The 17,729-nt window shown below is 42.0% G+C and overlaps 1 protein-coding gene across 1 annotated transcript in view; it reads right to left on the reverse strand.

The window, feature by feature from the left end:
• Nucleotides 1-1,483: 1,483 nt before the first annotated feature.
• LOC147896248 (uncharacterized) overlaps nucleotides 1,484-17,729 on the reverse strand; it is a 29,145-nt gene continuing 12,899 nt past the window's right edge. Inside the window, exons 8-14 of the mRNA XM_087383057.1 lie at nucleotides 15,274-15,534; nucleotides 7,525-7,670; nucleotides 6,103-6,199; nucleotides 3,205-3,263; nucleotides 2,244-2,364; nucleotides 1,855-1,956; nucleotides 1,484-1,721 (exon numbers count right to left, since the gene is read on the reverse strand). Coding sequence (XP_087239183.1) covers nucleotides 1,635-1,721; nucleotides 1,855-1,956; nucleotides 2,244-2,364; nucleotides 3,205-3,263; nucleotides 6,103-6,199; nucleotides 7,525-7,670; nucleotides 15,274-15,534 — 873 coding nt within the window. The 3' untranslated portion in view covers nucleotides 1,484-1,634. The remainder of the gene's footprint in view (nucleotides 1,722-1,854; nucleotides 1,957-2,243; nucleotides 2,365-3,204; nucleotides 3,264-6,102; nucleotides 6,200-7,524; nucleotides 7,671-15,273; nucleotides 15,535-17,729) is intronic.

The raw sequence follows: 17,729 nt of genomic DNA on the forward strand, positions 1-17,729 counted from the left end.
AGAAGAGGAGGTTGAGTGATGATGAAGAAGCAGAAAAGCTTAAAGACGAAGAAGAAGAAGAGTCATTATTTGCTTGGGTGTAGCCATTTTGTGTGAGGTTTAGGGAATTTTTTGTATACAAGTATCTTGCATGACCCATAACTTTTGCATTGCTCAATGGAATTCGACAAACTTTATCTTCAAGTTGTAGTACACATTCCAAACTTGAACGTGAAACCAAAAAATTATGAAATAAAGATTTGGAATGAGATCATTATAGCATTATCAGTGCTCTGTTACATATCCAAAGTACATGGGTGTAGTACCCTAGTGATAATGATTGTGCTACAACATTTTGGAAAGCTTGAACTAACAAAGCTATAAGAGGGGTAAAGTATGTTAGTTGAAAGGAGGATAGGCCTCTCTTATGAGCTTGGTCCCCTATGGGATTGAGGGCTAGAGGAACCTTATTTGGTACCCTGCTAATGCTCTACCATCAAACCCACCGAGTGGTCAAAACACTTGGAGGGAAGTGTGAGCAAGGTCAAAACAACCTCAATAGAGGGCTTCACTCGCACTATCATCAAACCTGGTTCTCTTTTGAAGCAAGTAAAAGATGGAGACGAGGGAGGCAAATGCATTTCAAGGGAAACAAAATACAAGAATTAAAAGAAGAAAGTATTTAGCAATCAATTCTTTGTTTGGTGAGACTAGCATGCTTGTTAATTGAATTTAATTTGTTTTTCCTTTTGAGCAATTTTTTGGGATATATGATCATTAATTTTAAAATAATTCTCCTTGCTTTGATAATCATCAATCATTTATTGCTAACTATACACAATCGATGTGAAGCTATGCCTAAGTTACTATATACATTTGAGAAAAGTAGTGGCATTTTCTACTTGTGATCACTTTTTGAGACTTTCCATTGATAGGGGTGCATGATGAGGCATAGTCAATGCATGACAATAGTATAGCAACATTTCTACATGATTTCGTCCACTTTCAAGAATCAAAATTAGAGAGAGCTTACACTCTTTTGCGTGTTGTGATGAAATATCTCAAATGGAACTAAAGAGAGAAGATTGCAACCTCGTTATTAATGGTGACGAAATGAATTGTTCAACTTGGTGTTCAATTGACTCTCGAAATCTTGTGGAGTCCTCCCGTATTGCCGTTGCTTGCTACCTTCATCTGGAGATTGAATGAGATCACTCTCTGCCTACTGTGACTCCCCCTCTTCTCTCACCCTCTTTTGTCTCTTCCACATTATCATCTTTTACTGGTTGCAAGTTAACTCCTTAGTCTGCAATTGCTTTCTTGTGTCTGGTCCCTTTTTGGCATCCGTAGACAAGTCAGACACAGCATCCGATGATCCCTTGTAAAATTCCAGAGAAGCGACATTGACGGAACGACCTCCCGCTTCTCCACAAAGAAAATTTCTTCCGATCCTTGCCAAGTGCAGATTGCATTGATAATGTAGACGCAGGTGATAGTATTTTATTTCCAGCTATCTGGGAAGGAAACATGCACCATATTCGAACAGTAAACCAGCGAGACAGGATTGCTACAGCACGCAAGGTGTACGGACCTCAGTCATCGCATTTGTATAACGATCATTCTTGCCCACCAATGCAAGTCTCCTTGCGGCAATTTTACGTGAGTGCTGGCGAATGCAAACCAGAACAAACACCTTCAAATTTCTGAAGCTGCTCTATGATACTTCTCATAAGAATTTTTGTCTGCAAAAGCAAAGCAGCTTATTGGATTTACGTCCTAAATGAATATCCAGATCCAAAGTATTGAAATGTCCAACATATATGAGAATAAGGCGCAGATAGCTAGGGAGAGGGAGAGAGGGAGAGAGAGACTCACCCCCTGTGCAGTCATCGCAGATTTGGAAATGTAATCTAACAATGAAGCCACTTTTTCTAAGACTATCCTGTGCTCATCCACCTTATCACCAAGAATTTCCACCTGCCACCACCATGTCCAGCTGGAGATTCTCAAAACTCAAGGATCGCTACTAGAGTCATTCATGCCCACACATGCCTACAACGACTCGTTCATACAGAGAGGCATACAAAGATGCAGAGATGTCTTCTCACATGCCAAAAAACCCAATGTTGCTTGCCCTGGTGAATATTGAATACAGCTCTTAAAATAATGTCTACTAACTTTTTCAAAGCAAACAAAAAATTCAAATTATCTTGTGAACAATTGCTTTTAGGATCATCACAAGTAGTTAAATCGCGGTGCACAACCTCATATTCAGATTTAATAAGATTTTCTCTCAGTGCAGCCTCTCTGTCAAGGAAGTCAATCCTTTCAGGTGATGTCAAGATAAAGGCTCCTCTGCATCCATCTCCTCTCAGAAATGTTGACCTGAGAGCAAAGAAGAGTGAAAATGGTAAGTTCATAAACCTTTTTAACACCCTCACCCCAAAAAAAAAAAATAATAATAATAAAATAAGATTGATGCAGAGCCAAGATTTATTGTATGATAATTGATGTTAAGATTGACGAGTCAATCCCTGCTTCAGCTCAAATATCCTCGCATAAATCCGGCCAGAGCACAGATCTCCACCGTCCAAGTTTGAACTTTTCTTGGGTACATGTTAATAGCGTTTAAGTCCACCGTGATTTTCTGGAATCAAATTGCAATTGCCAGTTAACTAGTGTGGCTGTGTACACATATGGAGTCTAAGGTTTGGTTGGGTATGCATTTCCTCATCAATTCTATCCCTCATATCCAAAGCCTAGAAGTTCTTCTTCAGGCTAAAGTGAGAGTGCAGGTCACCAAACAATATATGGATGGTTTTCAGTGTTACACTTGCAAGATCCCAAGTTCAAAGGTGTCAATGCTTCTAAACTTCTAACATTTTGCATTTGTCAGACGAAGTATGATATTCTATATTGTCCCTGAGTAAAAGACTCCGGAAAGAAAACTGCTTTTCTAGACTACAAATTATAGTGAGTAATAAGGGCACTCACACATCCAAGGGGGAAAAATGAAACCTTGAAAATTCATTTACAAAAGCAATGAATGAATAACATAATGTGTGACAACATAGTGTGTGTGCTTATGTGTGCGCGTGTGTGTGAACAAGAATGCCTTGATGTGCATTAATAATATTCATACATCTATTTAAGTCCACACATTCAAGCCAGGCCTAATACCTGCATGAGTTCCTCATGCAAATGCCTAAGTTGTTAGGTGAATACCTCGGTGTAGACAAAAGGTCCAAATTCTTTTGTGGAGTCGCCTCTTCTTGTGACAACATCTGCATCAGTACAGCAGTAAAGAAATAAGCAAAACAAAGTCTCCACCGATGATAACTATTCTACAAAACGATGCCTACAAGAACATAATGTGTTCGTATAGTCCTCCCTACCAAACTTATAAATTTTAATCAGGCAATAGTTACCCAATCAACAACTGTAAGATGTGTAGCAAGGCCTAGCTACTGTAACATTCACACGACTTCAAAAAGGTGTTGATTATAGCATAACGTCACAGTGAAGGATGAATGAAGTCACAGGGAATGTTATTACACAAAAATGCGACTTGGTGGAAAGTTTACAAGGTAAACCTTCTCCAAGATTAGAGCATCCCCTTTTTATGTGAAACAATACCACAGTTGTCAAGAACAATCCAGCTAAAATGGTGTTGCAGATTAATGCACAGTGATTAGTTTTCCACCAATTCCCAAGATCGATACTTCACCATGCAACATATAAAAACACAATATTCAAAGATTATTATCTCATGGACCATATTAGTGAGTGTGGATGTAGCCCTCACGAATACAATGGCATATGCTACAAAATTCCAGAACATATAAATCAATTGAACCATGCAAGCATCATTTATTCATTTCCACTGCAAAAGGCAACATAAATCGTAAACTTGACGTCAGTCGTGAAAAACATTTGACTATTTTGGAGTATCTATCAATAAACCACCTTGATTTAAGAGTTTTAGCTGCCAATCAAGTTTTCGTAGTAATGATTAGGCATCAAAGCTAATGGAAGTGATCCAAAATCACATCAATGTAGCATAGACCCAGGAGTATCTCCTGTCATGTCCTGTCCTCTTATGTGCTTCGCTGGCATTCGACCTTGCCACAAAAACAAATCCCTTGATTTCCAAATTCATTCAGCGTCTCATGTCTGTATGTATCATTCGACAGGCTCCTATATATTACCTAGAGGACAGCTTAGCAAACATGGTCCCCCTCCATACCCAATGATTTGACCAGTCAAGTCTTTGCTTGTAAAAGTATGTAGCTTTGCAATTTCCAAGACTTTCTATAGTCCTTCTGACTTCATGCTGCTAAGAGAGGCTCCCCGTGCAGGCTAGTGGTGCTCACCCAGCCACACTAGCGGGCAAGTCTTAAGCACCATGCAGGGCCAAGGCTGGGTGATCATTGAGCACTGGCATTGCAGGTCCATCCCAGCATCCACAAATCTCAGCATTCTAGCTCATCCTTGCAATGCCTAAACATTATCATTGGACAAAATAATCTGGTGTTGATGCTGTTCAGTGAAACAGCCTGCAAAACCTGCATTCGAGCGTCATTAAATACTTTGGTCGAAGAAGGAAAGCCTTTGTGGGGCATTGTTTTGCAATGCTGGCTGGGCAGAGAGCTGCTGGACTCTCAGCCCTGGAAGCAGCACAGGAAGCGCTCTAATCCAGACGAAAGTCCTTCTAACCTCATCGAACAACCACCGATAGGCTTCACTGCCTAAACACACGCCCTTTCAAGCAAATTATCCTTTGTTATAAAGACTTCTTGCCCCTCAAGGCCAAGGAAAGAAAGGGGTGAGTTTCCCTGCTGTGGGGCTCCAATGAAGAATCTCCACAGAAACCTTACTTGCCCATCCAACTACACATGTCATTGTTGGTCTTAAGCATTCCTCTAATTAGTTTTGAGCCTGTGATCCTAAAAGGGAAGGAACCATGATGAAGAAGGCAGCGAAGAAGGTGATGAAGAAGGGAGTGAGGACGCGGATGCCTTATCTTCCCAAATTCGCATTTTGTTTACCCTTTCCTTCAGGTATACACAGGTTTTCAGAATTTCCCAGGGTGTGACCAAGGTCTAGTAGCAAACACTGCAGCCTACCAAACCACCTACCATTAGGGTACACAACAATCTCCTCTGGAATGGAGTGGGCTATCTCTATATTGCCTGCTGACGTTCTAGTCTGACCAGAGAAACTCTCTAAGCAAAATCCTAGAGGGGATCCTAGTGCAGTTCATTCAAAAACCACAGATTCGTAAAGCATTTGGGAGAGCAAATTGAAATACAGGTTTGAGGCTTCTAAGCAGTAATATGAATCCTTTTGTTGCTAGACTTAAGGCGAAGCCATATTATCTCAAAGAGGAACTAGAGCTTTGTGTCCAATGATGGAAGCATCCTCAGATTTCGATTCTATCCAAAGGTTTGCAGGCCAGAAACCAAACAATTACCCTTTTGGTTAGAAGAATTTCAACTACAAAAGGAGGGACGGTGAACTCATTCACACCCATTTGTGTATTATTTGTGCGAATTCTCAACCCTAGTACTTCATATAAATGGAGCCTTAGTGGTCCTTCATGTAAATGTGAATTCTCAACCCTAGTCCTTCATGTAAATGGAGCCTTAGTAGGGGCTTGACTCTTTGGAGTCAACCTAAAATATATTTAGATCACAACCCAAACTCTCTGTTAAGTTTGAAATTTCGTCCTTGAGCAGAGGGAGTTTTGCTTGTTTTCATCTCACTTCTTAGTAAGCTCATCCTTGACTAAATTTGCGTTTTAAATGCAAATGAACCTCTACAAATGAAGCACCATTGGATTTCTTCACAATTAAGCAGGTACTTGAGCTCTCCCTCTCTTAATGAGCCCTTGAAAAAGCATACATGCATGCTTTAAAAACTTTGAGCTATAAGAGATGAAATGTGATGGAAAGAGGAGAGGTGCAAATTTTGGGTTTTCTTTTTTTTGGGCAGGGGGGCGGAAGGGGGGGGGAGGCGGAGGGTACAAGGCTCAAAGGATGTGAGCAGAGAGAGAGAGAGAGAGAGAGAGAGAGACACACACACACACACACACACACACAGTCTCTTTACCAAGCAGCTCACCTTTTTCATTTGTGTGCTTGCAGCAAACCTTTTTCCCCCTGTAGGTGTTGCATATGTATATCTATCAAAAGACCTTCCAATGGTCTCTGTTTGTGAGCTGGCAAAGAAAAGGAACAATTTTAGCCCAATCTAGAAGTTAGGAGGACATGTATGTGTACTATATGTGCTTATGTGCTTCTAATTAGAAAGTAAAGAGCAACATCAACACAAAGAAAATAAAACTAGGGAGCATATATCATGAATTGCTATATCTCCTTCCACCGTTATTCAGTATATAGCGTGGGAAGTCTATCACACAATGCATAGACATCCAAACTGCATGAGATATTCAACTCTTTTTTCTAGCCGATAGGTCTTCTAGTTGAAATCATAATATTGCTAAACCTGACCAAAGAGCAATTTTCAACTATAAGAGTAGAGTGGCAGTGACATAGATATGAGGTACAGACAGTGGAGAGCAAAGCAGAGTTCTGCTCCAACCATGAATCAAGCCATGGAAATCAACATGGACCTTTAGATCCCAGATGAACAACTCGAACTCCAAATGTGTATACATAGCTCTTATAGATGCTGATTGGGCATGGATGATGGGAGTCAACAATTTGTGGCTGCACCATGTGGATATAACGGCACCACCACTCTTCCAGCTCCAGGCCTTGGTTTTGGATGCTCCAATTTATGATAGCATCCAACTCTTGAGTTTAGTAGTTCCAACAGTTGGCCCCACAAACTTGCTTCCTTAATTTCTAAAAGTCCCGTTTGGTGACCTTCAAGCAACCACACTAAGCCGATAACTCTGATTTGAATTCATGCTTATGATGTTGACATTCGCTCAATTATGCAAGTGCAATGTATCAAACCATGTGTCAAACAAAGCAATAGTTCCACCAGTGGCCTCCTTCAATATACTTTTATTGCCTTTTATGCACAACACCTCCAGAATTTTTTGCAAATTCTTTGTCGATACCAAGAATATTGTAAACACGTTTGTGGACCACCTTTCCTGCCCAAACAGATTATGAAAATCCTTCCAATTTCACATGCTGATTTGAGTACCAAATGCCAATCAAATAGTGACAGTTCAAGTAAATTATGAGTAATTTTCACTTTTCAATCCGTCCATGCAGATGGTTGTCAGAAAACCGAGGTAGGAATCACTCGAACCTCAAATACAAATTGAGGGATTGCAGTGTTCCATAGGTATATAATTATAATTTGACTAGCATTGTCTGTGCTAAAATTTAATTTAGTCGGTTTACTTATTCTTCACAATATACTTTGTCTTTCCCATCTCTCCACATAGACCATAAAGCAAACAAAAAACATGCCAAACAAGGGTAAGAAGGTACAATAAGATACACAAGGGATTTGTGGGGGGGGGGGGGAGAGAGAGAGAGAGAGAGATGTGTAAATATTCCTTACCCAACTTCATTAAGATTATCACACCCTTCCAAATCTGCCATTGTTTGCAAAGATTTCATGGCCCCTTCCCACACACATTCCATCACAGTACACCTGACTAAAGTCTCCACTTGGAGATCATTAAACTTTTCCTTTTGCAGTTCAGCCTGTGAAAATAAAGTATGTTACCTTTGGCATCTCTCTCTCTCTCTCTCTCTCTCTCTCTCTCTCACTTTTTTTATAGTAATATCCAGTGCAGTATATTTATATGCTCATAAATTTACAAGATGGGAAGTCTCCGAAATGGAGAGTATCCCAAAGATCAGAAACGTAGAAAGAAAAGCTCTATGCAAGAAGTATCCATGTCACCCTCATGGCAGGCATCATATAAGGATTGCCGCAATGAGGCTTGGAAACATTCATATGACTTGTGAATCTGCCGACCTAAGTATGCCAAATTATGCTCACTCCAGATTGTCCAAAGAGCCCAATATCTCACCCAAGAGAGAAATAGTGAGTATTGAGACAAAGACCTCATAAATCTGCCAAAGAGCCAAAAATGTTTCCCAAATCTGTGACTCGGGAAACGGAGCCGAAGATGATCTAAAATTCTCCCGAGGAGGTTCCTAGAACACGGGCACTGCCAAAGCAAATGAGGGACAGTCTCTGAAGGAGCCTGACATCTTAAACATGTGGATGGTGCAATGCGACGTTTGGCAAGTGTGACTCCCACTGACAATGTGCCTGTCATGCATCTCCAAAGAAAAAGTCTTTGTTTCAATGGCATTTTACACTTCCATAATATCCAGAGATTCTTCCGCCACCATGAGAGGGGCTTCCTTGGCTTCCTTAAATGCCACAGAGTATTAGCATATTGCTGAATCCATGGAGCAGGCTGAAGAAGCCTGTAGGCTTTGATGGAGGTCAAGGTAGGAAGAGGAACAGGATGAGTGCATGTAGCAGAGTGTTGCAATTGCCAATCCATAAGCTTGTCTATGTCAGCCACAGGAGGAACATGTAGAAAAGGATGTAACAAATCAGCAATTTTCTTCCATATGGACCTATGGTGCATTCCCAATGCATAGGAAGCAATGGCCTGAGGAAAAGATAAGACATAGCCCTGATTATCTACCACATCATGTATGTATCTAATTCCCAATTTCATGAGATTGTATGCCCAAACAGGTTCCTATAAGGCGAGTGGAATGTCAAAGATGGCACTCCAATGAATACTTTCTTTCCTCATTGAGTTTGTCCCTGAGCAATTAGCAGTACTTGTTTCCAGTCAAATATTAGAGCAGTAGAGAAGGGACAGCCAGGTATCTTCCCTACAAATCTCCCGATGACAACCTCCCAATGATCAGTAGTCCAATGACCATAAGCACAAGTCCTCATGTTGACACACATGGATGCTATCATACAAGTCCATGGCTGTTGTTTCCGGAAAAAGGTATGGAGCATAGTCGCCTTCCTGGCAAACACATGATATCTTATATTGAGGACATTGAGTCCACCATGCATCCTAGGAGAGCACACCATTTCCATCTTCATCAGTCTCGATGCTTTCACAGCAGTTTTTGTCCTCCATAACATCTCCATTGCTTGAGACATTAAGGCTGAAATATCCCTGGAGGACCAATGCAGTAAAGGCAAAAAGAACTGGACATAGGACATTACAATGGACTATACTATTCTGAGCCTGACATGAAGAGGCCAAGTAGAAATTTTCCAATATTCCAGTTCATGTTGAAGTCTTTGGAAGCTCCATTTTAACTGCTGCTTCCTGGTGATATGCCATCCCATAGGATATCCCAAATGCCTGACTACATCTTTGGAATGCACCACCTGACCTGGCTAGAGAATAGAATGCAAGTCACATTGTTTCAGGGGAAGCAATTTAGATTTGTCAAAATTGACATGCGATCCCGCTGCCAAACCATACAATGAAGAGTGGTCATAAGCATGTGAATTTCCCGGGGAGAATTCTGTGGCATAAAGAAGGAATCATCAGCATATGCTTGTGCCAAAAAAGATGCAGCCCCACGGATTTTAAGACCAATCATCTGTCCTGTGTTGTAAGATGATCAAGATACATTAAGAGGGGATGGGTTGCAATGGCATAGAAGAGAGCACTAAGAGGGCAGCCCTGTCTAACTGATCTACCCAATGTCCATGACCGAGATAGATGACCCCCAAGAATGCACTGAGAAGTAGAGCCAGAATAAAGCCAGCAAACTGCATTTGCTATCTTGGAACCAAAGCCCAACTTTGTCATATTTGAGAGAGAAAATCCCATTGAACAGTGTCAAATGCCTTAGCAATATCTACCTGCAAATATGAGCACATCTTGATGCGAATACTTAGCATATTCAATTGCAGTCAAGGCATTGGAGATATTATCATGGATTTGTCTTCGCGGCACAAACCCATACTGATGAGGATGAAGTCCTGCATTCAGTATCCCGTGAAGCCTATACACAAGCATTTTGGCAATGAGTTTGTAAACTACAAGCATCAAAGTAATAGGCCTCCAATCTGACATATGGTCACACAGATGTTTTTTGGGCACAAGTTTGACTATGCCATGCTTCCAAGAGTGCGGCAACTGATTTTCTTGCCATGCAACATTGATCATTTGCAAGAGGATGTCTTTCAAATCATCTCAAAAGGAAATATAAAATTCCACCGTAAGCCCATCCCAACTAGGGGACTTGTATTTACTGAGGTGGAACAATGCATTATCAAGTTCTGTGTCAGTAAAAGGTCTCTCCAAGATAAGAGCATCATCCATTTCCACTATTTCAGAAACATATTGGAGGAATTCAGTCCTAGCATCAGTCATTTGATTGGATGGGGAACCAGGAGCAGAGAACAATTTCTAAAAGTAATTTTGGCATTCATCTTGGAGATCAGAGAAAGAGTGTGTCCAAGAGCCATCGAGCTTCCTTACCCTTAGACATGAGTTTTTCTTTTGAGTAGCATGTAAGCCCTGGAAAAAGGCTTTTGATGAGCAGCCCTTATCCATGAGGGGCTTCATTCTTGCCCTGATCTACCATTTATGCAATTTCCTCTGATCATTAACAGTCAATTTAATCTAAGCATGTGATAGGGTATCATTTTCTAAATCTGAGAGAGGCCTCAACTGAGAAAATTCAGTCAATTGTTGTGCTGTCCCTTTTGCCCATTTAACCTCATTCCTCCATTCAATCATGTGCCATTTGCCATACTCCCTAATGACATTCTGCATACGAATGACAAAACTGTCCCAAAAAACATAATTCAGGTCCTCCTAGGCATGCAAAGGCAAGGGATGAATTGCAAGTCTGATCATTTGCTGGAAATAGTGATGTCGGAGATAAGCCTGATTGACATTCAATAATTTACTGGAAAGAGGTGGCAAATCATCCAGAGGCATGCCAAGCTGCAAATTCATCCACAATGGGGCATGATCTGACAAGCCCAATGAGAAATCTATAAAGAGATGAGGGCTAAAATCTGCAAATTGTTGTGGGTAAAACAAATACCATCTGTCAAGCCTTGCCCAATATGTTGTAAGTGCATTATGATGAAAAGTATATCCACGCACTGACCCTTGGAGTAGCAGCCATAAATCTTCAGCCTGCACAGAAACAAGCATGCTATCCCATTTCTGCCTTTCCAATGATAGCATATGAGATCTTGAAGTGGTGTTATCTCTTGGTAGGGGGGAATTATTGAAATCTCCACAGATGACTGCATTGGATCTCCATGGATAGATATCTGCATAAAGAATCCCATAATGAAGCCCTCATGGTAGAGGTCTGGGAAGCATAAACTGATGCAAACTCAAGAATATCACCATTGACATTACATTGTATGACCATCCATCTGCCACTGCTGTCATTGAAGGCCAACTAGGGTTCCAGCTCATGTCTAACTAGTATGCATACACCTGAGTAGGTAGTGGTACCAGCATAATATATATCATAACCGCCAAAATAATCATGATGACCAACCTTGGAGTGTTGATTATGTTCTTGCAAACAAACAATATCTGGCTGCATTTTATGTACATAATTCCATAAAAGCCTCCACTTGGAGGCATTGCAGAGGCTCTGTACATTATATGTAAAGCACTTTAGTGTTTGGAGCATGAGAGAGGTATATATAGGAAAGTATCAAAATAAAGCAAGACATCAGAGAGGCAAAGCCTCCGGCTGCATGGGCTGCATTCCTTCATGATCCATGAAAGACACAGCATTTTCCCCTTCTTCTGAATCACATATGGGGATGCCCTTCTTCAATACCCCCACCCAATTTTGAAGGATAGGAGCTGAAGTAGAAGCCTGTCCGGGTGAGGGAGAAGAAGCATCCCATTGACGAGATTGAAGGGGGCGTTGCTTCAAAACAACCACCTTCTTAGGTTGTTGAAAACCATCCTGCTCAATCCCTGCAGATTCTTTCATCTTCTCTTTTCCTTTATCTTTTCCTTTTCCAGCAAGTGACTGCACCTGATTGATTGGTTTGGCATTCTTTGCTCCATTTCTATTTGCTGTCTTAGCTTGCAAATTCTCATATTTTTCCCGTGTTTGGGGTGGCAAAGCATTGGGAGGGGGCTGATGCAGAACCATCGGGCATTCAGAGGCTAGATGCCCAAACTTGTGGTAGGAAAAACAAGCTCCTACAAGCACACCCCACTTCAATTCAATATGCTTTTTCCCCAATTGTACTCCCTCAACTTCCACTGCAATAGACGGAGGGGTAGGTGTGTCAGTGTCCCAGAGAATGCAGAACCTGTTACGGTTTCCCATGGGCTGTGGAGGGCAAATGACCTGTCCCAAAGAAGCAGCCAACCTCAACCCATACACGACAATGATGTCGTATAAGACTTTGATAATCCTTGTTTGGGGACTAGGGCATAGCATGTACCATCTGCTTCCCATAAAACAGGGGAGAGAACTCAAGTAGCCTCTGCTTGCACGAAGCATCGGATAAATGCACTTCATAGAAGCCTCTGGAAGCAAAATACACTCCCTCTACAAAGCATCCTCCAAGGATGGACTTAATCCACTGTGCAACATCACTAGCCGCTGGGATTCTTCCTGGAAAGAAAATTATGACCGTAGTTTGAGACAACTTCCGGAGAGGATTGATGAGGGACAGCAATTTCAATTTGTACGTGACCTCTGGAACCGGTTTGCCCCATTCCTGTCGTGACTGCTGAAAGTCATCCTTAAGGGTGTCAAACACGTACTGAGCTTCCACAGTAAGTTCATCATCTTGCGATGCACCCTCTAATAGGCGACGCTTAGCATCTGCGGGTCTTTCTTTTCGAGCATATGTACAAACTTCCAAATCTGAAGCCATGAGGGAACTGTGGCAAAACAAGAAGGAAAAAAGGAGCGAGCAGACATGGGACTGTACCGAGAAGTATAGGAACAGTAGATGTGTACGGACCTGTGGACGGTAGGCGACGCTTAGCATCTGCGGGTCTTTCTTTTCGAGCATATGTACAAACTTCCAAATCTGAAGCCATGAGGGAACTGTGGCAAAACAAGAAGGAAAAAAGGAGCGAGCAGACATGGGACTGTACCGAGAAGTATAGGAACAGTAGATGTGTACGGACCTGTGGACGGGATTGTACGGAAATTCAGAGAGGGGACTGTACGGAAAATTGGACAGCGACCGTGCACGTGTACGGAAACTGTACGACAGACAGGACGGCAGCGTACGGGAAAAACTGTACGGCAACAGCGTACGGGGCTGTACGGAAATGCAGACGGGACGTCAACGTACAGAATCTGTACGGCGACTGTACAGGTGTACGGAAAAGTTGACGAGGCTGAAGGCAGAGGTCGCACCACAACACACACACAAAAACGAGGAGCTGCAGGAGGCTAAATACGAGGCGGAAAAGAAACCAGATAGAGCTCTAGAGAGGTGGCTGATAGCAGCGGACCATAGGCAGCAGTAGGGGCAGGTCGAGATCACCAACAGAGCCGGGTGAGGGCTGGAATCGGCGCCATGGCTAGAGCTCCTCTACACACACCATATACACACACACACACTGACACACACATCTATCTCACACACACACACACTCACACACAATCATCCCAACGCTTACCCTTCTTTGACCTTCATCTAGAGCCACATGACTACAATAACAACCCTTAGAAGCTGTTCAGCTGGTCATTTTGCAAGGTCTGCTTATGAATGGTGCAGACAACCATAGCCTGGGTCCCTTGTATACAATGCATGCCCATGGGCCACAAAATCCGACGAATCTTTTGTGGCCTAACAAGCCTCTAGCCCTTGATCAAGGACCCCCAACTAAGATGGATGAGCATAACCTGCATTGGCAGATCACTGGAGTCCATAAAGGGCATAAGACTGCCTGCAAGTTTTTCAGCACGTGGCACCAGGAGAGGACAAGCCCACAAAAAGGATCTGCGCCTAGTATAGAATCACACATGGTTTGGAAGGTGAAGACACCTTACAATCACAACACGTGGAAAACGCTCATTCAAATACTAGAAGCGGCAGAACAAGAAGAGTAGCAGTAGATTAGCTGTCTCTTGCCCTTGTTTTCATTTTTTTTAAAAGCACCAAGCCTAATAGCTAGAAGGGAACTTATTTGGGAACGGCCACTGCAACCACCACTATATTGAAAGATACTGAATCCCTCCTGCGCCCCCCCCCCCCACACACACACACCAAGAAGTAGCAAACAGAAATTGAGCTGGGGAAATGCCAGCTTGTAGCAACTGAAAATTTACACCCATATGCTAGAGATACATTGGATATCAAGATATACATAACATGCAAGCAAAGAAGGCATACTATTGGATGCAAATCATAGAGAGCTCAAAGCTCACTGAGAAGTTGCAAAAAAATGGAAGAGGAAAATGTGATTCAACTATGGAGGAGGAAGAAATTCAGTCTGCCCTACCCTCCAGTCTGCCTGAGGATATGCGTCTTTTGTAGAAGCCATGTGCATCCTTTCCAACGGGCACAAATACAACAAAACTGCTGATCTTACTAAGAAGGTAAAACCAATGCATCTGAAGAACATGACTGAGAAGACAATAGCGTTAAAGACCTCTTGCAGGAAATCTGGCGATGGAAAGAAACAGAAGATGAGAGGGCTGATATAGCTCCTGATTCTATTCCATGCAAGCTATGATGGTGCCTTCAAGGTCTCATTCTAAAATCCATACAAACTGTTTTTTTTTTCCAATTTGAATACTGCCCCTCATATTGAGTTGGTTCATATTGAAATACTCCAATATCAAAGTGGCTTTGGAAATTTCGCTCCTTAAACATGCCACTATCCACCTCCATACTGAGTGGCATTGAGTTTTCCACAAATTAGAACCTAAGCGTGAGGTGACAGCTGAACAAGTGAGAATATTGCATATAACAATTTTCATGTGAGGAATACATAAATCTTCTGTTCCTGCTACTATGTCTTGCTATCTTTCTCTTTTAGATCTCTTACCTCAGAACAATCAAATTTGTCTACATTTCTTCAAAATCAAAATTATGGCGTTGACGATTGTCAATCAAAATTGCATTCATCTGTTAAAGACAGCGCTGATGACATACATTCTTAGATGATTCTTCGATATATATTGAGAGTTGAAACTGACAACATAACACGTTTAAGCAGATTTCTGGAAAAGTCTCTTTCCCTCCCCACCCCCGCGCCCCAGAAAAAAAGAAGCTCCTGCTTGTTTTCCTCCTAGTGAGAAATAATAAAGGGACATGAAAGGAAATTTGATACACAACCTGTTCTTCAGCTAGTGCTAAATGCTCCAGCTTTTCTTGCTCCAGCAGGTCGAACCAATGTGTTCGTTGTTCTGTTGAGCTCCGCAATGAGGCCAACTCCTCATGTGCCTGACAGAGCACTTGTATACAGCTCCTTAGCAAGCCTTCCACTTCTCCTTTTGAGACAAGAACCTCATTGAGCTGTTTCTGAAGCAGTTTACATTCACTTCTTGCAGAGTTGACCAATTGCAAAGCCTCATTTCTCGCACGTTCTTCTGTTGCCTATCACATAAGAAATTCTGTCATAGTAAGGGCATGTCGAAGGTCAATTTTTCACAGATAGTCCCTCAAGTGATTATTGCATCATCAAAAGAATTAGGTAGCAACCATTTAGGATGCTCTTCTTTTCTTTTCACCTTCTATTTCCTATTTGATACATTCCTTTTTACATTTTCCATTCTTACAAAAGAAAGCTCCATGCTGTTCAAGTGCTCACTGCTTACTCCGGCGACTTTTGTTATCTTAAGTACCCATAAAATAGCATAAGCAGTTTTAATTTCTGTGTTTTTCTTGTTGAGTATTTTAATATAACATAAATTCAAAATATCAACTATTCCATTACACAAAGTCATCTATCATTCACTTATACCCATGTCTTGAAATGTTTACAAAACAAGATCGGTGACTTAGGTTCAGCATGCAGAGACCCCATAACCAATTTCAAAGCTATCCGGATGACGAGATAAAGTCAAACTATCTTGACTTTAAAAGAAAATAAAGAAAGATGGGTTACCGTCTGCGGGAGGCCTCGCGGGCCTATGAGACAAAGTACAAAGTACACCAAAAAGGAAAATCCTATACAAGCCTCAATGGGCTGAAGCGACGGGCACACTAGAGCCCTTGCTGAGTGCTAAACTAATCTACTGAGCTCAATAGCTCGAGCAATCAGATATAAATATACGAAAATATATGAATCAAAGTCAGAGACTAGCTGAAGTAGGCAGAAGCTATGACTAAGAAGCCGAAGCCCAGCACCATGGTGGGTCGTCTGTGGGCGGTGAAAATGTCTCTGACCTGCGTTTGTCAGGCTGTCTCACGTTGTGGAGGCAGGGGAGGGCATGGTCTCCTTGATCTCTGAACCCACTGGGCTGTGTTCACACCATAATTTTTAAATCTCTCCGTTGTAGCATGATCTTAGAGTATACGAGATGGTCAGGAGTCTTACCACATGGCATATCCAAAGAGCTTGCTGCTCTATCACACTGTCGGGTGGCCTGCTCATGATCATCCCACATTTCTTGGAGTTGAACCATCCAGTTAAAGAGACTCTCGGACTGTTGTTGCTCCATCTGTATCATAGTCTACATCATGGCCATCATGGCAGACAACTGGGGCTCTGCAGGATTCTGCTGTGGTAGGGCTTCGGAAGTAGATCCCTAATCGCTACCGACATTGAACTTCTCACTTGTACTCATGGTGTCCTTTCCTGATCTTGTATGTACCATAAAACAGTGGGGTTTCCCGATCTCGGGAAAGAAAATCTGAAGCTATGATACCAATGTAACAAGGAGATATCCTTGCTCACTTTCTCTTCTGCTCACTACTATCTAAACTAATACAACAATGCACTCAAAACACAAGTGGAACTATGGAGTGAGTGTGAGAAGCTTCTTCAATAGCCTTGCACAGTGGTCTAGATTGTCATTGTGGCCAGCATTGGGCCCTTAGTTGTGGCTGGTCTCTTTCTCAAGCTTTGCAGGTCAACTCTCCGTGTTCAAGGTGTGAGACTCAAAGTTACATTCCGTGGAGTCATCACGATTGTATTTTGCATTTTCAAGTTCTCCAAGTTTAAAGTAAATTCTCCAACCCTCAATGGGTACAAGGAGCCAATCGGTCGTCAATTCCATTTCTCTATAACCCTAAACTCTCTTTCTCTTCCTATCTGTGGTGCATACACATACGCCTAGCAGTAAGGTTTAATGAAGGTCTCGTTGCAATTACATGATCATTAACTGTTGCATGTTACATTGGTATCAGAGCTTTGGTCTATAATCCAGCTTGACCACCACAAGTGCATGGTTGTGTTGAGATCCGGAAAGGCCACACATCCAAGCATCATGAAGTAGTAGAGGAGAGAAGAGGACCAAAAGCTCGGCTTCCAAGAAGACAAAGTCAATCAAAAGAGTACAATTCTAGCTATAAGCTCAAGAAATGTTGGAGAAGCTTCTAGCAGAAAACTACTGAAACAAACTCTTGAAATCTCGATCATATGTTGCCCAAACCCTGTTGTTTGTTGTGGCAGATTGCTGCCACCCATCGTGACCAAGGAGGAGCTGAATCAAGGCAAATGCTAGGCACTACAGAACTGTGAGAAGTCGCCTATAGAATTGAATGTCTCAAAAGGGCCCAAAGAGCCCTTTGTATAAGGCTAGTCAGGCTCACCATTCAGCCTTTGACCAGCTAGCTCTTCACCGATC

Source organism: Dipteris shenzhenensis, chromosome 12 (genome assembly GCF_047967505.1).
Source record: "Dipteris shenzhenensis isolate YYH24624 ecotype China chromosome 12, Dip_SZ_1.0, whole genome shotgun sequence".
NCBI lineage: Eukaryota > Viridiplantae > Streptophyta > Polypodiopsida > Gleicheniales > Dipteridaceae > Dipteris > Dipteris shenzhenensis.